At 37.8% G+C, this 24,000-nt stretch overlaps 1 protein-coding gene across 3 annotated transcripts in view; it reads right to left on the bottom strand.

Annotated features, from left to right (window-relative positions):
* LOC115220263 (plexin-B2-like) overlaps positions 1-24,000 on the bottom strand; it is a 90,285-nt gene that overhangs the window by 58,316 nt on the left and 7,969 nt on the right. For all 3 annotated transcript variants that reach the window (XM_029790365.2, XM_029790366.2, XM_036510009.1), the window contains exon 2: positions 288-490. In XM_029790365.2, the coding sequence (XP_029646225.1) occupies positions 288-490 (203 nt within the window). The remainder of the gene's footprint in view (positions 1-287; positions 491-24,000) is intronic.

Raw genomic sequence — 24,000 nt, 5'->3', positions numbered from 1 at the left:
GCAGTGACCTGATTAATAATAATAATAATAATAATAATAATAACATCGAAAAATACCTTAGGAATGAGAACCAGGTTCGAAATTTCCCCAAGACACCTGATGAAGGCTGGAGGGTATATCAGCCGAAACAACGTGTTGACAAATAACCGTCAAATGTAAATAATGCACATAATTCCTCATCTCCTAAATATAGAACTGGACAAAATGCTGCTAAACATTTTGTCTGGAATAATTATGTGAGTCGCTGCCTTTAATTTTTGAATTATTGAAGAAATGAAGTCACTTGCCTCATCATTATTGAAGAACATGATCTTGGAACCACAATCTTGGTTTGAACAATTAAAAGTTTCCCACTTCTGACTTTCGTCAAATAATATTTTCATCTCTTTGTTGCACCATTTCTCAGGCAAATTCCTCAAGTAGCATTCACGAGAAGAGACAACTTCCAAAATAAGGAGAAGTTGCAAAAACTGAAGAATCTTGTCCATTCCTGGAACATGAAGAAAATGGTATTAGTATGGTGGATTACGATAGATTTTTATAGGAATTCTGAATGTGTGTCTGTGTGTTTCTTCGAGTTTGTGTTTGCCCCTCTGCCTCACTTGACAACTGGTGTTGGTGTGTTTACATCCCTGTAACATCAGTAGCTCATTAAAAAAAACCTTATGAAATAGAATACCAGGCTTTAAAAAAACCTAAGTCCTGGTGTCGATTCTTTCAATTAAAGACTCTCCAGGGCGATGCCCCAGCATGGCCGCGGCCAAATGATTGAAACGAGTACAGAAAAAAAAAGATATTTATGGAGAATCGTTTTTCTTGTTTTTGCTGGTCCTGGCGCTTGTTAAACCAGGAGTTATTTCCCTTATACTGAATTAGCATGCTTACACACACACCTCTACATGTGGATAACATAGTGGAGGCGTAATGGCCCAGTGGTTAGGGCAGCGGACACGAGGTCGTAGGATCGTGGTTTCGATTCCAGGACCGGGCGCTGTGAGCGTTTATTGGGTGAAAACACCTAAAACTCCACGAGGCTTCGGGTGGAAGTGAGGGATACCTGTAGTCTTTCACCACAACTTTCTCCCACTCTTTCATCCTGTTTCTTGTCACACTCTGTGTCATGTTGAATCTCCCCAAGAACTAAGTTAAGGATACACGTATCTATGAAGTACTCAGCCACTTACACGTTAATTTCACGAGCAGGCTGTTCCGTTGATCGGATCAACTGGAACCCTCGTCGTCATAACCAATGGAGTGCCACGACATATACACATAAAAAACTCAAGCATACAGATATACATACACACACACACACACATATATATATAATATATATACACATACACACACATAAATTCACACATATTTACACACACAACCTTACACATAAATTAACACACATGCACATAGAAGTTGAGCGTTCCTGAGCACTGCGTCATCGTCATCATCATTATCATTATTATTATTATTAAGAAAGGTGGCAAGCTGGCAGAAATGTTAGCACGCCGGGCAAAATGCTTAGCAGTATTTCATCTGTCTTTACGTTCTGAGTTCAAATTCCACCGAGGTCAACTTTGCCTTTCAAACAGCATGTCCTCTTCTCTTCCTCTCATCTTTTCAACTTCCTACTTTATGCTTATCTCTCCCTCCTCACTCCAGGAGTTCAGTTCTGATCTTCCCACCAGCCAAACGTATCATTGCTATTCTGTCATTCCACCACCCTTATATATACCTGGGTTTCCTCACTCATGGCAGTCCCCCCCCTTCACCCCATCCCCTCACTTCTCCCCTCCCCCTTTGCACTTTTATGAACTCTACTGATACACCCTGCACAATCCTCTCCGTTCTACATATATTCACATACTTGTACCTTGAGGTATACCCTAACCCATCACTACCATCTCTCTCTCTCTCTGTCTCTCTGCTTCCAACTGGGGTAACCATATACCTCCTCTACAACAAAACCTCTCCCTTCAATATCGCCCCACCCCACCCCTCTCAAAGGATCTTCTTTTGTCTCACAAGTCACTTGGTTACCTCACCAATGCTAGCACCATGTAAAAGAGCATCCAGTCCTCTCTGCAAAGTGGTTTAGCTTTAGCAGTGGAGTTTGGAGCAGTCCTCTGGCTTACCAGCTCCAGTCAAACTGTCTGACTCATGCCAAGGATGGAAGATGGACGTTAAATGATGAGAGTGTGACATTGGAGAAGACTTACTGACCTGTGCAAACCTTGTGAAATGAGTGTGAAAATGCTGGGTGCTTTTTACATGCCACTGGCACAAGTGTAAAAATGCAGTGGCACCGATACCTATTTCTTTACTACCCACAAGTGGCTAAACATAGAGGGGACAAACAAGGACAGACAAACGGATTAAGTTGATTATATCGACCGCAGTGTGTAACTGGTACTTATTTAATCGACCCCGAAAGGATGAAAGGCAATGTCGGCCTTGGCGGAATTTGAACTCAGAACGTAGCGGAAGATGAAATACCGCAAAGCATTTTGTCCAGCGCGCTAACGTTTCTGCCAGCTCACCGCTGTAAAGGACAATCCTGTAAGTATGGAAGACAGCGATTTTAATTAGCTTGGCACATCTCAAGTGCAGCAAATCCCCACAACTCCTAGCCCTTTGTCATTTCCTCAGTGAGGCCCAGCATCAGGAGATCCTTTCTCACCACATCATCCCACATCTTGCTGGGTCTACACCTTCCACATGTTCCTTCCACAGTTAGGGTCCAGCACTTTGTATAAATGTGTATGTGGACATCTGTGTGCATGTGGATGTGTGTGTGTGTGTGTGAAGTGTGCACATTTATGTGTGTGTGTGTGTGCGAGAGTGTGAGTGTTTACGAGTGTGTCCATAAGAATGATACTCATGGCACCAAAATGGTGGCAGTGGTGGTGGCAGCAGCAGTAGTAGTAGTAGTGGTAATTTTAGGAAGGAAAAGCAGTGCCTATGCCACTTTACAAGGACCCCAAGACTAGTGGGAGAGAGAAGGAGGTGGATGTCCTCAAACCAGAGGGCCCTGGTCTGAACATGGTGGGGGATGATTCAATCAAGCAACAAACTCCATCAATCTCCCAAATTATCCAAGAAATCTCTGTATTTGCTCAACCTGTGAGAAATAGCTGCCAAATCTCTCTCAAATCACATCTTACCATCTAAAGAAAGGAAGGCCATATTAGAACAATATAGTTTTGTGTGTGTGTTTGTGTGTGTGGGTGCATGTGTGTATGTGTATAAATATAATATATATATAATAATTATTTGAGGAAATATTATTCCTAACTTACAGGGAAAAATTCAATTTAGAAATACTAAAGCAAATTTCACAAAATATAATATATATATAAAAAATTAGAAAAGAACACCTTTTATCAATTCAAAATGAATAATTAAATTACACCATCTAAAAAATTACATATAATAGAAATATTAAAATTAAAATAACAATAATATACCGAAGATATAATATATATATGGTAAAATTTCCACGTATGTCTTTTTTGTTTTCTAAACTTTTCGTTGCGTCTTACAACCTTTTCAATAGCTGAAAAACTATTGAAAAAGTTGCAAGACACAACAAAAATTTTAGAAAAACAAAAAAGAGATAAGTGAAAATTTTACCAGTGAGTGTTAAATTATAAGGCACTAAAAGAGAATGACTCTCCCCCAGACACAACAGAAAATGCTTCAACACACGAACTCACATAAAGAATCTTGCAAAGCAAATTCAAAAACGAAATATATATATATATATATATATTAAAATACACAAAGGTAACACTCTTAGTTGCCTTAACAAAGGGTTGTGGGTTCGGCTCCCACACGGATAGGAAAGCCTTCTTTTTTCTGTCAAGGGCTTATATGCTCCTTTAATAGACCATATTCCTTAGTTATTGCACAGTGATCACCATAAGTTTTAAGCTTATATAAAAAATACCATTATTATTATTTACAGGATTGTAAACTCGGCGCCATTAAAAACCATTCACACCGAAAGCACAAACACACACATATATCATCATCATTTATATATATATATATAAATAATAATAATAATAATAATAATAATGAAATTATTGTATACAGTGCTCAGGTGCACCACAACTTGTCAGAAAGTGCGTATAAAGTATATGCAGTAATGTACAAATGTCTGGAAAGTGAACAATGTATGAGTCAGATACATGCTTGTGTGTGTATGGAGGGGAGGAAATCAGGTGTAGTGTTGGCGAATCTCAGAAAGCATGGAAGTTTTGAAGGATGCAGTGCTCCGACAACTCACAACTGATGCCAGCAGTTTGTTCCTTGCTTCAGCAACTCTCAGCGTGAAAAAATGTTTCCCAAAGTCATGGGAGCTGTGCTGTTTTCTGACTTTGTAAATATGTCCACGGGTGTTAGACGGGTGGAGTTCGAAAAGGTGCTCAGAGTTATTGTTTGTAAGATGGTTGATATTTTATGGGTGTCTGTTTCAATGTGTCCATGCCCAGGGAAGTAAGGCGTTCAGAATATGGCAAATGCCTGATGGAGGGTATTCTTTTGGTTGCACTTCGATGAATGACATCCAGACGATTGATATCCTGGGCAAGATAGGAGTTCCAGACCGGTGATGCAAATTCCAGGTGAGGTCTTACCATAGCTATATAAAGTCGCAGATAGATAGTCGGAGAGTGGCTCACAAAGGACTTGGTGAGTGATGCCAAGACACCCTCAGCCTTCTTGGCAATTTTATCAATGTGTTTTGTCCAACGCAAATCACTGTCAACAATAACACCCAGGTCACATTCACACGAAGACTTTTTGAGATTAGTGTTGTGGAGGGAGTAGGTGGACGCTGGGTTTCTCCTCCCAAAATGCATGGTGGTACAATTGTCCACAGCCAGCTTGAGTTGCCAGTCCATGATCCACTGCTGAGAGAAAGAGAGAGAGGAGGAGAGAGATTTAGGGACATCCTCATCAAGAAATTTGATGTGAAGGAGGAGCTACAGACTTCAGACATAGAGGCTAGCTGGAAATTTCTACAGGACACCTTACTGAGTGCCACAGACCAAATCTGCAGATGGTGCAAAGTCCCTTCCAGACTTAGAATAGTGTGATGGTGGAATAATACAGTAGACAAAGTCATTAGAACAAAGAAACATGCTTGGAAAACCTGGAAGAGTGGGGGCAGCAGGGAACGACACTAGATAGCCAGAAGCAAGGCTGGGCAACAGGTATACATAGCCAAGGGAGAAGCAGAAAAGAAGAAGTTTGCCAATGTTCAACGATGTGAGGACCAAAGAACTGAGGTATTTCGGATTGCAAAACAATGTGTTATAGAAAACTGTGAAGTCACAGGAGAGAAATGTGTCTGCATGGATGATGGTGCACTTGCCTTTAATGATTCTGAAAAGAAAGGGGCTTGGAGAAGCGATTATGAAAGGCTACTGAATGTGGAGTAATGAATGAGAGGAGGAGAGCCTGCCAAATGTTGACTTAGTAGAGGGACCAGCTATCCGAATAGACAGCACCCTGGTAGATAAAGCAATTAAGGGTATGAAGTCAGGAAAAGTCCCTGGCACATCAGGAATCACTGCTAAAGTGCTTAAAATATCAGGTGGTGTGGGTTATGGCCTAGTCACCCGCATTGTAAACCAGGTAGTTCATAATGGAGCCATACCCAATGACTGGTGTAGCAGCACCATAGTCAACTGCTACAAGGGTAAAGGTGATGCTTTAGATAGAAGCAACTTCTGGATCAGGTGATGAAGGTCACGGAGAGGGTCATAGCCCAACTAATTAGGGAGAGAGTCTGCTTAGATGAGATGCAGTTTGGTTTTGTGCCAGATAGAAGCATCACTGATGCTATATTTCTGGTTTGGCAACTGCAGGAGAAACACTTAGCCAAAGATAAACCCCTATACTTGGCTTTCTTGATCATTCAGTCCTCTTGGTTCAAGCTAACCTGGGGTTAAACAACAGTTGCTGCTGCTACTACTATTACTACTTCTACTACTACTAACAACAGAGCATCTATGTGTTCACCCCATTTGCTAGAAATAGAAGTCAAATTTCTCTCAAATCACATGCAACTATATTGAAATAGGAAGGACACATTGATGTAATATAATTTCTAAAATAAGGACTGGATGGTCATCACTAGAATGCTTTTGACCAGATAATTTCATGGATCAGGCTTGACCTTAAGCTAAACAACAAAAACAGCTACTGCTGCTGCTGCTACTACTACTACGACTACTACTACTGGAGCCTCTACATGATCATTCAGCATGCAAGAAATAACAGCTAAAACTTCCCGCATACTGTCTGAACAAAGAATGCACAAGATGATGGAATCAGAGGTAGACTATGCCTCAAAGAAGGATTACATGGGATTGTCATGGCTGGAATGCTTTTGATCATAGATCTAGTCAATTAGGATTGTCCTGGGATTAAACAACAACAGTAGCAGCAGCGGCAACAACAACAATAAAAATTTGTCAGTAGATTTGGTAGATGGAAACTGAAAAAAGCCCATCATATATCTACATAGATATATATATATATATATATATATATATATATATATATATATATACTGTTGTGTCTGGGGAGAGTCATTTTCTTGCAACCTTTTCAATAGTCAAAACTATTGAAAAGACGCAATGAAAATTTTAGGACAATAAAAAACAAGAAAAACGTGGAAATTTTACAGGTGAGTGTGTTACATAATAAGGCACAAAAAGAAAATTACTCTCCCCAGACACAACAGAATATGCTTCAACACACGAACTCACATAAAGAATCTTGCAAACCAAAAACGAAATATATATATATATATATATATCAACTCGTGTGTTCCTTTTCATCCTTATACATATATATATACATACACACACATATATATACACACACACATATATATATACACATATATTAATACATAGCCTTCTGGCTTCACAGACCCCAGTTGAACCGTCCAACCCATGCTAGCATGGAAAGCGGACGCTAAATGATGATGATGATGATGATATATATTTATTTATATATATATATTTATTTATTTATTTATACATATATATATATATATATATACATACATACATACATACATACATATATATTTTTTTTTTTGTTTATTTATATATATTTATATACACACACATACATATATATGCATGTAGTAATTTTATATATCCAGGTATACACCTTGTATATGCTGTTTAAAGCCTGTTCACAGTATTTGGCTATCTGATGTCAACAACAGTATGGAGGTATATGCCACTGAATTTACTTCAGGAATTCCTTTGTGTCCATTGAATTTACATAAAAAAGATGAAAGATAGAAACTGGAATTCACAAGACTCTTTATTCAAAACCACAACAATCTCGTTTCAACTTATCAAGCATCTGTACCTCATATGAAAGGTAAGATGCTGTACAGGTAAGATGCTGTACAATCAATTGTCATTCATTCTAGGAGAAGTTGTGTTTCCTCAGGTGAGGAACCGTGTTTTTTTATATGTTGTTTTATATGTTGTTTCGCCATAACTGTATATTTTGGTAAGCGTCACAGACTATCTGTCTCCATATATATGTATGTGTGAGTGTCTTTGTGTCTGTATTTGTTTCCCACCGCCACTTGACAACCAGCGTTGGTGTGTTTATGTCCTTGTAACTTCGCAGTTCACCAACAGAGTTCACTAGAAATAAGTAACAGGCTTAAAAAAAAAAAATAACCACTGGGGCCGATTCATTTAATTAAAATTCTTCAAAGCAGTGCCCCAGCATGACCACAGTCTAATGACAGAAGCAAATAAAGGAAAAGAAAAAAGATTAAACAGCAACAAGAAAATTCACCTTACCTTAAAAATTTGGAAGTGGACATTGAAAACGCAGAAAGTCATTTAGTACCCCAGAGTTGAGGTCAAAGGTCAAATGTGTTGTATAGACTATGGACTAACAAATAATGAAGGGCTAACTACAAACTATGTAAAGATTGAATATGAATTGGTTATGAACTATCTGCAGACTGGCTAATTTCAGATCAACAACAGACTTAAAACTATAGACCAGCTTATAGACCAGCTATAGACCACCAATAGAGAGCAGCTTATAGACTGTCCATCAATCAAACCATAGGCTGTTTATAGGCTGATTATAGGCTGATGAGGCGATGAATAAATGTTGGTATGTAGATTTAGACGAGATGCAATCGTGAGGTAAGTGTATACATATGTGATATACAACCATGTGTGAGAACGTGTGTATATAGAAATATATGCAGAGAGATGGTGGGACGAGTTGCGTGTGTGCATGTGTAAAGCTATATTTATAGATGTATGTGTTTTTAGCTATGTGTATACGAATATAGACATATATAACTGTGTGGGCATGTATGTTGAAGTGCATGTATGTATGTGTGTGTTTATATACAAATAACAGTGTGAATATGTGTAGAGCTGTTTAAGTATGTGTATGATTTTTTGTGTTTGTATGTATGTGTGCGTCTATGGTTATATGTATATATATTTCTATGTATATGTATGTGTGTGTGTATATATATATATATATATATATAACTGAGGATGTGTGGCATTCAGTTATTCCATATATATGTATAGCTGTGTGTGTAGGTCTATAGTTCTAAGTATATTTACATATATAGCTCTGTGTATATGTGTGTGTGTAGTTGTGTATATGCGTGTATTTGTGTGTGTGTGGTGTGTGTGTGTGTGTTTTTGCAAGTGGGATATAAGATGTGAGAAAGAGCCATGATAGTTAGACTACAACCACTACCACCACAACCAACACCACTACCACCACCATCACAGCCAGCACCACTACCACCCATCCACAGAGAGAGACAACATGTCTGTGTGTCCTGTGGAAATTAAAGATAAAATAAACAAAATTGTGTATTGAATGAGATATTGTTCTGTAAGGAGGCAGGAGTAGTAGTGAGAGTAGATGGAAAAGCACTACTTACACACATATATACACACACACATACATGCACTTATACATACATATATATATATGTGTGTGGTGTGTGTGTGTGTGTCTGTCTGTATATATATACATATATATAAACGATGATGATGATGATAAGAAATGAAAGAATGTGTCACTCAACACGGCTGGTAGGAGTTTATATATCATCATCATCATTTGGTGTCCGTTGTCCATGCTGGGATGGGTTGGATGGTTTGGCCAGGGTTGGCAAGCTGAAAGGCTGCACCACACTCCAGTTCTGATTTGGCATGGTATTCTACAGCTGGATGCCCTTCCTAACGCCAACCACTCTGAGAGTGTAGTGGGTGCTTTTACATGCCACTGGCACAAGTGCCATTTGCATGACACCAATATATGCCACGACTGTGGTGTTACTTGGCTTGATGGGTCTTCTTCTTAAGCATGACATAATGTCAAAAATTCTCAGTCACTTGTCATTGCCTTCATGAGGCCCAACACTCGAAAGGTGTTTTTCATGTGCCACCAGCATGGGTACCAGTTATGTGACCCCAGCATCAGTCACATCTACAATTTCACTTGGCTTGACAGCTTTTCTCAAGCACAGCATATCACCAAAGGGCTCAGTCACTAGCCATTGCCTCTGTGAGACTCAAAGTTCAAAGATCATGCTTCACCACCTCGTCTCATGTCTTCCTGGGTCTACCTCTACCACAGGTTCCCTCCACAGTTGGAGATCAGCACTTCTTTACACAACTGTCCTCATCCATACACATCACATGGTCATACCAGTGCAGTCATCTCTCTTGCACACCACATTTGATTCCTTTTATGCCAAACTTTTCTCTCAAGATGCTTACACTCTGTCAAACATACACACTGACATTGCACATCCAGCAAAGCATACCAGCTTCATTTATTTCAAGCCTACACATGTCTTCAGCTGTCATGGTCCATGTTTCACTGCCATGAAGCATAGCTGTTCGTACACAGGCATGATAAATCTGCCTTTCATTCTGAAAGAGAGATCCTTTGTTGCCAGCAGAGGTATGAGCTCTCTGAACTTTTCCCAGCTTAATCTTATTCGTACAGCTATGCTCTCAGAGCATCCACCTCCACTAATAACTTGGTCACCTAGATAATGGAAGCTATCTACTACCTCTAGCTTGCCCCACTGGAGTCTATTTTCTACACATTTTCAGTGTTTATTGTACCTGTGCATCTTCCACATACAAAAGCTAGTTTCCCTGTTAACCTTCCTCTGATGTTGCTACACCTCTTATGTGTCCATAACTTACACTGGGTACATCTTGTGGAGTTTCTACCTACACCTTTTCTATAGATTAAGCATGACCATCTACCTGAAGGGATTTGTAATTTGTCTGCTTTCCTACTTACTAAGACTTTGGTTTTTGCTAGATTAACTCTAAGGCCCTTCAATTCTAGACATTACTTCCATACTTGGAGCTTCTCTAGTTCAGATAGTGATTCAGCTATAAGAGCAAGGTCATCAGCAGAGAGGAGCTCCCAGGGGCAGCCTGTCTTGAATTCCTCTGTTATTGCCTGGAGGACTGTGATGAACAAGAGGAGGCTGAGATAGAGAAATAGATGGGCATGTGAATACTGAGAGGAGGAATAAATATGATTTACTCCTCTTCTCAACATTCACACAACTTTGAAACTGCCAGCATTCATTCTCCCTCTGGAATGAATACCCCTCAATATACTGGACAATATATCTCCAACACATACCACTTACCTATTGATCTTTTCTCTCACCAGAATGGATCTTTATTCCTCTTCCCTGTGTTTGCACAACTTTGGATCTGCTAGCATTCATTTTCCTTTCCCTTCAACATGGAGTACTGCACAACAATACTTTCCTTCTGTGCCATCATTTAACATTCTTTCTGATCATAGATTTACCTAAAGAAGATCTGATCTAATTGGATTTAATTAGATCCTTCTACCTTCCTTGATAAAATGAACCACAACATATATCGCTGACGAGGAACATTCTTCCTCTGTCTAACCTATGATGCAATACCCAACTTACATAGTTTTCACTTGATACGATGCTCCAATAGCTGGGACATCACAGAAACGTTTATCAGGGACTATTTGGCACTATTATGTACTAATTTTACCATTTGTTATGTTGCCAAATTTTTTAGATTGAATTAAATGAAATTAAATACCCTTGTCCTCCGTTGCCTAATTGTTAGCCTTTTGTAACTACTTAAACCTATATATATATATATATATATACACACACACACACATATAACTATATACCTATATGTGTATATCTACTTAGAAGTAGTAGATAGCTTCCGTTACCAACATGACCAAGTCAATAGTGGAGGAGGATGCTGTGAGAGAGCAGCTGCTAGGTTAAGAACAGGCTGGGCAAAGTACAAAGAGCTTCTACTTTTGTTGGGAGCAAAGAGCCTCTCCATCAGAGTGAAAGGCGGATTGTATGATGCATGTGTGCGAACAGACATGCTATATGGCAGTGAAATGTGGGCTGTGACTTCTGAGTACATGCAAAGGTTCAAAAGAAATTAAGCTAGTATGCTTTGCGGGACGTGCACTGTCAGTGTGCAAGAGAGAAGACTGCACTGGTATGGTCATGTGATGCATATGAATGAGGACAGCTGTGTAAAGAAGAATCAATCTTTAATTGTGGAGGGAACATTTGGAAGGGGTAGTCCCAGGAAGACATGGAATGAGGGGGCGAAATGTGATCTTCAGATGCTGAGTCTCATGGAAGCGATGACAAGAGTCAAAGACTTCTGGCAACTTGCTGTATTTGAGAAGACATGTCAAGCTAAGAGGTATCATAGTCAAGGGCAGTGCTATGGCACATAAAAGGCACCAATGTCAGTGACACATAAGTGGTACCCATACTTGTGATACATAGGTGGCACCCCATGTAAAAAGAGGGGACCCATGCCAATGACATGTAAATGGCACACATGGCAGTGATATGCAGATGAGACCCAGTCCACTCTGTAAAATGGTTGGTGTTAGGAAGGGCATCCAGCTGTAGAAACCAAACCAAAACAGACGACTGGAGCCCGGTGCAGCTCTCTGGCTTGCAAGCACCAGTCAACCCATCTAACCCATGCCAGCATGGAAAGCGGACGTTAAAGGAAGACGATAATATACATACAGATGTATATATATGATCGTCATCATTTAACATCAATGTTCCATGCTGATGTGGGTGTGGGTGTGAGCATGTACGTGTGTGTGTGTAAATATATATACACACACACACACACACATATATCATCATCAGCACCATCATTTAACATCCATTGTCCATGGTGGTATAGGTTGAGCAGTTTCACAAGGGCTGGTAAGCTGAAGGGCAACACCAGACCGTCGTCTCATTTGGCATGGCTTCTACAGCTGGATGCCCTTCCTAATGTCAATACATACATACATATACATGCATGCATACATACATGCATGCATGCATATATATACATGCATACATACATACATACACATATATATATATATTGATGCATTCATACATGCATGCATTCATACATACATACATGCATACATACATACATATATCAAAATAAGCAACAGGATATCCTCTAGATATACTGTTGCTTATTTTAATTTTAATCCCCTTACTTTGAAATTGTATGCATAATACCATACGAAATTCTGGTGCCTCAACTTAAGTACCATATTCATCTGAATCTAAATTTTTGTATATATATATATATATAGATAGATATAGATATATATATACATGCATACATACACACAGGCATGCATGAATACATACATACACACACATATATATATATGTACATACATGTATATGCACACACATACATTCATGCATACATACATATATATGTATATACATACATACATACGGGTCTATGCATGTATATGTATAAAATGAAATAAAAAAACAGAACACAAAGGATGTCGCGGTACACGTGTTTCAAGCTTTATGCAACAACCTATTCTTACATCAATGTATAATCGACATAACAGATGGTTTAAAGCTCTCTTCAGCCGCATGCAATTGCTACACCAAAGACTTCCATCACATATATTTAATTGCAGGCATGAAATCCAAGGCACTTGATTTATTCATGTAGCTAAACAATTTATAAATATATATATACCTTAATCTCTCACTATGTATCTAATATATGTATGGATGGATATATACATACATACATACATATATATATATATATATATATATATATATATATATATATGTATATATATGTATGTATGTATGTATATATATATATATGTATATTATATATTGTATGTATATATAATATATGTATGTATGATATATGTATGTATATATAATATATGTATGTATATATATATGTATGTATATATTATATGTATGTATATATATATATATGTTTATGTATATATAGTATATGTATGTATATATATATATGTATGTATATATATATATGTATGTATATATATTATATATGTATGTATATATATATATGTTATGTGTATATATATATATGTATGTATATATATATATGTATGTGTTATATATATATGTATGTATGATATTATATATGTATGTATTATATATGTATGTATATATATATATATGTAATGTATATAATATATGTAATGTATATATATATATATATATATAATGTATATATATAATATATGTATATATATATGTATGTAGGTATATATTATATATATGTATGTATATATATATATGTATATATTATATATATATATATATATGTATGGTGGAGGCACAATGGCCCAGTGGTTAGGGCAGCGGACTCACAGTTGTACGATTGCGGTTTCAATTCCCAGACTAGGCGTTGTGAGTATTTACTGAGTGAAAACACCTAAAGCTCCATAAGGCCTGGCAGGGAGTGGTGGCGAACCCTGCTGTACTCTTTCACCACAACTTTCTCTCACTCTCTGTTTCTGTTGTAACTGTATTTCAAAGGGGCCAGCCTTGTCACACACTCTGTGTCATGCCAAATCTCCCTGAGAACTACGTTAAGGGTACACATGTCTGTGGAGTACTCAACCACATGCATGTTAATTTTACGACCAGGCTGTTCCGTTGATTGGATCAACTGGAACCCTCATCGCTGTAACCAAAGGAGTACTGTGGGTATGGATATATATATATATATTCTTTTATTCTTTCATTTTTTTCAGTCATTTGACTGCAGCCATGCTGGAGCACCGCCTTTAGTCAAGCAAATCAAACTTTGTAAGCCAAGTACTTATTCTATCAGCTTTTTTTGCCGAACCGCTAAGTTACGGGGGACGTAAACACACCAGCGTCGGTTGCCAAGTGATGTTTGGGGGACAAACACACACACATACATCTATAGATATGCATATATATATATATATTCACATATATATATATATTTATATATATATATATATCTCACATATATATATATATTTATATATATATATATACTCACATATATATATATATATAGATATATATATTCACATATAATATATATATATATTTATATATACTTTATTTAAAAGCAGCAGAAATTTAACAAAAGCTGTTACTCGTGAAACTCTGGGTAACAGCTTTTGTTAAATTTCTGCTGCTTTTAAATAAAGCATATTACTCTACCTCTGTATTTGAGTACTCTTTTTTCCACCTTGTTTCACATTTATGTGTTTACTCCGGTATATTTATATATATATATTCACACACACACACACACACACACACACACACACACACATATATATATATACATATATATATATATATATATATATATATATATATATGATGGGCTTTTTGCACTTTCCATCTACCAAATCCACACACAATATATAAGTATAAGATTGTTATTTTAAATAATGATAAAATCTAATGGCAGCATGGGAAGAAAAAATATTTATAATTTTAATATGTGTATGTGTGTGTATGTATGAATATATATGTATATGAATATCTATCTATATATATATATATATATATATATTATATATATATATATAATATATATATAGTGCAAATAATTAGAAAATGGGAAAACCACAGGTAACGGTCGTAACACATGTTACTTCACCTATTTTGTTTTGTCATGTTTTGTATTAAAGAATAATCTGTAAATGTGGTCCAGTCGATGTGTTGGTTAATCTGTGGTTTCCTCCATTTTCTTATTATTTGCATTGGTTCCTGATAAACTCTTGCTTATTCTGTTATTATCTGCACTCTTCGTGTATATGGTGTGTCTGCACACTAATACCCGGGGATAATACAGATAACGGATACCGATAGTATATACGGATATTTTATCCCTTAGTTGGTTATTGTAACTGCTAACTCTGTTTACATATATATATATATGTTTGTATGTGTGTGCGTGTGTGTATGTATGTATATATATATATATATGGAGATATATTTATATATATCATCATCATCATCGTTTAACGTCCGCTTTCCATGCTAGCATGGGTTGGTGTATATATATCTATATCTATCTATCTATCTATCTATATATGTCTATATCATATATATATATATATATATATATATATATATATATATAAAACATACTGAGAGTGATAAAAATCAAACATCCAATCAACATCATGGTGTTTGGAGTGATCGCTAGTGATGGCAACGTTATGCCTCCATTCATCTCTCTCTTATGGCCTCAGACTTAACACGGAGGCCTACATCCAGGAGGAGGTTGTGCTGCTTTGAGTCAAGGGGGTGGATGCTGGAAGACCCTATGTCTGACAACAGGACTCTGTCCCATTCCACACAAGCAGGAGTACCCAGTAATGACTGTCAGACAATTTCTGCCACCACACCACCTCCTAACGTCTGGCCACCTTACTCCCCTGGTGGCAACCCTCTTGATTATTATGTGTGGGGCACAGTTGAGTGAGAGACCAACAAAACTCCTTGCAACACTAAAGATGAACTGAGGGCAAGGATTATGGCAGCATTCACCAACTTAAACAAGGAGACCATCCAGAAGAGTTGCAGGAGATTCCAAAGGCATGCTTGAAGCCAATGGCGATTTTATTGAATAAACTTACTCCTTAGTATTTCAAGATATTTTTATGTAATTTTGGTAAATATATCTGTTAAAATGAGATGTCGGTGTTGTTTTCATTTTTGCATAATTTAGATGACAATTTATTCACCACACCCTGTAGAAGTGAAGAATGGAGTAGCTGACATTAGATTTACTCCATGGTTCCTATTTGTTTCAGTTTAAACAATATCAGATAGCTACTGCTTGCATGAGTGTTGCATGAAGCATGAGTGCTGCCTGGAGCAACAAACAAGATGAGGACAAATATCCATCAAATGTAAATATTGTAAATAATGTACTCTTTTAACATGTTGGGAAGTTTACCACATGCAAGGAAACTCTGAAAGAGTATCTACAGTAACTTTGCTAGAGCCTTTTTTACATGTCTTTAAGAGAAGAGCCGAGAGTCCATCTAGGCCCATTGCTGAGTTTAATCTCATCTCATCAATGGCTGAAATATTACATCCTCTTCTGTTATGTTGATGCAATTGATGGTTGCCTTTTTTCCGAATAGATTTGTTACATTGAAAAACTCCTCGGGCTTCTTTATTTGCATATCTTCCATAAACAACCTTGACCTGACTTGTGCCTCAGAGGGTGCAATCCCATGATCATTCATGACCAAAGAGAGCCCTCACATTATATATATATATATATATATATATAATATATATATATAATATATATATATATATATATATATAATATATATATATCGCGATGAGAGAGAGAGAGAGAGAGAGATATAACATATATTACATATATATATGTATATGTATGTATATATACATGCATTATATATTATATATACATATAATACATACCAAGTTAGTAGCGGAGGTGGATGCACAGAGAGTATCACCACTAGAATACGAATAGCCTGGGCAAAGTTCAGAAAGCTCCTACCCCTACTGGCAACAAAAGGTCTCTCCTCAGAGTGAAAGGTAGATTGTATGATGCAGTGTGCGAACTGCCATGCTTCACGGTAATGAAACATGGGCTGTGACTGCAGAGGATATGCATAGACTTGAAAGAAATGAAGCTAGCATGATCCGCTGGATGTGTAGTGTCAGTGTGCACGCAAGACGGAGTGTAAGCATCCTAAGAGAAATGCTGGATATAAGAAGCATCAGATGTGGTGTGCAAGAGCGACGCTTGCGATGGTATGGTCATGTGCTGCGGATGGATGAAGAGAGATGTGTGAAGAAGTGCCACTCCCAAACAATTGAAGGTATCAGGGGGAGAGGTAGACCCAGGAAGACATGGGATGAGGTAGTCAAGCATGACCTCAGAGCATTGGGCCTCACTGAGGCAATGGCGAAGGACCGAGATCTCTGGAATATGCTGTGACTGCAAAGACCCGGGCTGCTTTCTGCAGCAATTCCACATACCCCTACCCATTCAAGTACCCACCCCCGATCCCAAAGTACCCCCGGACCCAGTTGCCCCCGTGCCGCTGGCACGTTAAAAGCTCGAACCGATCGTGACCGATGCCGGACCCCCCGGCCCCTGTGCAGGTGGCACGTAAAAAGCACCCAATCCACTCACGGAGTGGTTGGCGTTAGGAAGGGCATCCAGCCGTAGAAACTCTGCCAAATCAGACTGGAGCCTGGAGCGGCCCCTGGCTTCCCAGACCCCGGTCGATCCGTCCAACCCGTGCTAGCGCGGAAAACGGACGTTAAACGATGATGATGATGATGATGATGACATACACACACTAGCGCACACACAACATCCTACCAAATATTAAACACACACAGACACATTTACATACACCACAATAAACACTGGGACCAATCAAAAACGGCCCACACACACAAACACATGTATTTATATATATATACAGTCGCCATGATAGATCGTTAGCCACTACACACATTTTTTCTCTCCTTGTTTTTTCTGTGTCCCTTTCTGTAGAAGAGCGTAGGCTCGAAACGTAAAAGACATTTTCTATTTTTGAGCGTTATACTAATACATCTGTTTGTTTTGTACACCACCTGTCTTCGTCTTTTGTTTTTTTCTCCCCATATATATATATATATATATATATATATACATACACACACACACACTCACACCATTCTGACCTCTAAAGACCGATCCCCAAAACCACTGAACCTTGAAAGAGAAACAAAAACTTCTTTTCAATTCTACATTGCTCTTCCTTCTCCCCACCGAAACACACCTCCTACGTCCCTTGAAATAGAAAATAAAATGGTGAAACAGGTCAGTTCATCCCAAATTCTTTGTAAACTAAATATATCTCCTTCTGTGTATATATATACTACAAAAAATATGACCTTTTTGAACTTATAATTTTCTGTGTGTATATATAGATACTTCCAAACAAACATGATTTCTAATGAAATCCTAATATTCTTTATGAACTTTTTAATAATTTCTCAAGATTTTTTCTGTAAACTGATTTTAAACATGTTCTTATTATTATCAAAGAATGTATATATGTATTTTAATATTTTATGACAACCAGTACCTAACACAACAAAGCTATTACATGTTACTTTTGACAATCTTTTTCTAAAAAAGTGAAACCGGTCAAGTGAATAAACATCTTTAAAATTGCATTTTCAAACCATCTTTCATATATAATTCCACTCGTGCGATACCTTACAACTTCACTTTATTACATATTAATATATATATATATATATATATATATATATATAAAGTATTATATATATATATTATAAATACATATATTATAAATTATTTATATATATATATTATATGATATATACTTATTATATATTATATTGTCCAACCCATGCTAGCATGGAGAACGGACGTTAAACGATGATGATGATGATGATGATATATTGACATATATTATATATCATATATATATGTATTTATATGTACACGCACTCACACACACACATACATATGCATGCATGAATGTATGTATCAATGTATTACAACACTATAACCGTAGGCTGTTTCCTCCAAACAGAATTATGGTGAGAGATAATACTGGGAAATTAACGAACAACAACAACAGGGATTGGGAAGTAATTAGCCCAACTGACTCACGGCCGGCCGTATCCTCTTGTCGTGATAATTAGCTTCTAGTCGAAATACTTCTGCGGTATGTGTACATGTAAAGATGGTGGCGCAGTGGTGGTGAGGATGATAGGGGAGGGGAGGAGGAGGAGGAGGTGGTGGTGGTGGTGGTGGAGGAGGCATGCAGCAAGAGATGGAAAGGAATCCTCCCTGTGAACACCCTCAATTTAGAAGCAATTAACTCTTAATGACAACGTGTCACAATATAAGACAATTGTATGGCATAAGTTTGCACAGTGTGCATAAGGCATGCTCTCAACACAAGTAAGGCTATTGACATATTTGATATAACACATAACCATAACAGCAGTGTGTAGCTTTACACAGTGATTATACTGTGTGACTATAATGGCAATGTGTAAATTAACACAGGGACTATAACAGCAGTGATTAAATTAGCATGGTGGCTATAACAGTAATGATCTGGTCATCAAATCTAAGTAGAGATTTCAAACTTAAAATCTTCAAAGCCACAGTCGAACCAATTCTATTATATGGCTCAGAAACCTGGACATTATCAAAGAAGCTTGAGAGGCGGTTGGATGGAACTTACACTCGCCTCCTTATGAGAGCTCAAAATCTCTCGTGGAAGCGTCATCCAACCAACGTACAAATATATGGGAAACTACCACCTGTGTCATCTCTTGTGAAAGGTGGAAGAGTCCAGTTTGCTGGACATTGTTGTAGAGTTGAAAACGAGGTAATTTCTACTCTTCTCCTCTGGAAGCCATCTGCTTGCGATACCAGAGGGCGCACACTCTCCTACCCTGATGTAATCTCCAGGGATACAGGCATCTAGCAACAGGACCTCCGTAATGCTATGATGGACCGTGAAGTCTGGCGTAGCATGGTAAATTCCATTGTTTCAACCACGATTGAACAATGAATGAATGAATAACAGTAGCAGGAGGTGAATTGGTGGCAAATTCATTTGAGTGCTGTATATGTTCCAACTCTATTTGTTGTGAGTTCAAATCCTGCTGGGATGGGATTTTACTTTCATCTTTTCTAGGTTCTTAAAGTCCAGGGATGGTGCATTGGCAGAAATATTCGGAGGCATGCGAGTCTCTGTTTCCATCTCTCTTTTCTTTTATTGGTTTCAGTCACTGGACTGTGGCCATACTGGGGCATTGCCTCGAAAGCTTTTAGTCAAATACATCACTACATTCCAAACTTATTTTTATTCATATCTCCTACTTATTTTATTGATATCATTTACCAAACGACTAAGTTATGGGAATGTAAACGAACCAACACCAGTTGTCAGCCAGTGGGGTATGGGGTAAACACGCACACATGCGAGTGTGTGTGTATGTAAATTTACAGTGTGTGGGTGTGTGGCTAAGTGGTTAGGGTAATTGGCTCCAATCATGAGGCTGTGAGTTTGGTTCCTAGTGGCACATTGTGTCCTTGAACAAGACACTTTATTTCATTATTTTCCCAGTCCACTCCACTGGCAAAATTGAGTTGTACCTGTAATTCACAGGGGGCCAGCCTTTTCACACTGAATCTCCCTGAGAACTATATTAAGGGTACATGTGCCTGTGGAGTACTCGGCCACAGGCATGTTAATTTCACAAGCAGGCCATTCCGTTGATCAGATCAATTAGAACACAGCATCATTACTGACAGAGTGCCAATCATATATGTGAGTGGCTTCCACACAGTTTCCATCAACCCTAACCCTCACTCAGAAGATATTGGACAGCCTGGGGAAATAGTAGAAGGGACCAAGCCCAAAGTGCAGCACAATGGGATTGAACCCAAGACAACACGATTGCATGCTAAAATTTTCAGTGATTTGAAATCTGCCTCTTAGTTGGAGGGAAAACCTTAGGGAGCAGTTGCAAGTGACTATCGAAAGAAAAGGGGATAGTTCCCCCCCCACCACCACCACTAGGTATGAAAATATATGTTTTATTTTATTCTTTTACTCGTTTCAGTCATTTGACAGCAGCCATGCTGGAGCACCACCTTTAGTCAAACAAATCGAGCCCAGAACTTATTCTTTGTAAACCTAGTACTTATTCTATTGGTATCTTTTGCCAAACTGCTAAGTTATGGGGTTGTAAACACACCAGCATTGGTTGCCAAGCGATGCTGGGGGAGACAAACACAGATACACAAACAAACACACACACACACACACACACATATATATATATAAATATACGACAGGCTTCTTTCAGTTTCCGTCTACCAAATCCACTCACAAGGCTTTGGTCAGTCCAAGGCTATAGCAGAAGACACTTGCTCAAGGTGCCACGCAGTAGTTGGTAAGCAAGCCACTTACCACACAGCCACTCCTGTGCCTGTTTGTGAATTTCTTTTGCAAGATTTTTGATTTGAAATCAGAAGTGGAAACCAATGCTGTCTGGGAGATATCTTTTGGTAGAGGAATAGTATTTAACTGCTATTTCTAAATTTCGGTAAATGGTGAAGCAATTTGCTGAACCCTAATTATAATTATGCTTATAATTATAGAATTTTTGTATAAGGTTACCAATAAAGGTTACTTTGACATACCAAACTACTTGGTAAAAGTATTAATTATTAATTAATTAATTAATTTTACCATTTATCAATTATTGAAAGCACATATGTGTGTGTGTGTTTGTATATCTGATGGGGCACTTGTGTATTTGTGTCTGTGAGTATGTATGTGTATATATATATATATATTTATGAATATCTGGGTCCATTTGTAGGAAACAATTGTATAGCAATATGAAAAATAAAAAATATAATCCATTTTAACATCCAATCTCCTTCATTCCATTATTTTGAATGAATTTGTTGAACTTTGTTTAATAAGTTAAATCATATACAGATAATTTCAATACAAGCTTTCATACCTCTAGGAATATTTTATTAAAAAAAATTTGAAAGTAATGTATGAAGAAAAGACATCAGAAATCTTAGGAAAAAAATGTCCAATTAAAGGACGAACATACATTCATCCAATAATATATATATATATATATATATATATATATACTTTGATACTTTGATACTTTGATAGGTTTCGGCCATTATTGGCCCAGGCCATGTCTAACTTAATAGCACCACCTGGTGAAGTCTTTCAAGTCAGAATTTGGGCACTATGGCCCACTCAAGTAGAGAGTTATTGTTTACAGAGACATATCCAGGTGTAGGGGGTTTATCCGGGATTTCTTGAAGGAATCTGTCCAAAGACTTCTTGAACCCAATAGGGTCAGTTCTGTTTTAATGTGTTTTGGTTGTTGTTTAATGTTAGAGAGCGGGGCCAATTGAGGTGAAATAATTGTGCCGTATTGTTGTTATGAGATGAGAGTGCGATTTTTGTTTTGGGCGGATGGCACGGGGCCCAAGCCTTGGATGTACTTAAAGGTGATGCCACATCATTTGGGCAATGCTGATGGAATAATTTCCACATCATGCAGATGATGTAGCGCTCACGACGACGTTGGAGAGAATAGAGTTTTAGCTTTTCTAGCCCGACCCCAATAGTCGAGGCCTGTCATGCCATCTATCTTTTTTGTGATTGCCCTTTGGTGCTTCAACTTTTATGATACCTTGTATTGTGTGGGGAGACCACAGTGGACAACAGTATTCAGGTGGGGTCGGGCAAAAGTGGAGAAGAGAGAAGAGAAGGAAATGGTGTGGATATCTCTCGACTGGAAAGTTCTGAGAATCCAGGAACACATTCTGCGGGCCATGTCAACTTTGGTGTTTATATGAGTGGCCCAGCTTACGTGTTTGTCCACAATTACTCCCAAGTCTCTATGTTGTTGGACGCAGCGAGAGTTTCACCTGAAGGAAGGGAGTATGGGAGTTTAAGGGGCATCCTCTTTTCCAAAGTCTAGTAAGCTAGAGTTGAGGAGTTGGTTGTTGTTGTTCTTGTTGCTGTGGCTGTTGTTGTGTTGTTGTGCCTGACCGATGTCAGGGTCAGCCATTGGTGGGAACCAGGAGTGGCTCATTCTGTTGTTGTTGTTGTTGTGGCTGCTGATTTTCTAGCTGTTGTTGTTCTTGAACTGTGAAAATATGTAGAAGCTTTTCATAATGGCCTCTTATCAGTTTGAAAGATACTTTGATATAGTTTCAACTTGCTACGAATCTGTTTGACCACTTGTGAATTTCGTTATCAGACCAATTTCGTGTCTGTTGCAGGCCTGCAAGTTAGTCATGTTTGTTTTTCTTTTGTTTGTTTTCCTTTTGATTTTTGAAAATATATATATTCTTTCTTGGGAGTTAAAGAAGTGTATATATATATAAATGTTCTCTCTTAAGGGTGTGAGTTTTGATTATTTGGTTGTTTGAGGATAAATATTATATATATATATTTATATATATATATTTATATATATATTGTATATATATATTTTATATATATATTTATATATATATAACTTATAACTTAGAATAACTTAGAAAGGTTTTTGGCCAGTATTGGCCCAGGCCATGTCTAACTTAATAGCACCACCTGGCGAAGTCTTTCAGTTCAGGATTTGGGCACCAAGGCCCATTCGAGCAGAGAGTTATTGTTTGCGGAGACATATTCGGGTGTGGGTGGTTTGTCCGGTACTGTTGAAGGAATTTGTCCAAAGACTTCTTGAATTTTGTGTGGTCAGTTTCTTTTTGACGTGTCCTGGTGTAATGTTGAAGAGAGCGGGTCCAATTGAGGTGATGAAAAGTTGTGCCGTATTGTCGTTATGTGATGCGATTTAGATTTTTGTTGTGGACGGATGGCACGTGGTCCAAGCCTTGGATGCATTTTGAAGGTGATGCCAACATCATTCGGACAGTGCTGATGGAATATTTTCCACATCATACAGATAATGTAGCGTTCACGGCGTCGTTGGAGTGAATACAATTTCAGCTTCTTAGTCTACCCCAGTAG

This window comes from Octopus sinensis, linkage group LG16 (genome assembly GCF_006345805.1).
Source record: "Octopus sinensis linkage group LG16, ASM634580v1, whole genome shotgun sequence".
Lineage (NCBI taxonomy): Eukaryota > Metazoa > Mollusca > Cephalopoda > Octopoda > Octopodidae > Octopus > Octopus sinensis.
The sequence above is the reverse complement of the archived record's forward strand: the minus strand, read 5'-3'. Positions and strand labels throughout refer to the sequence as shown.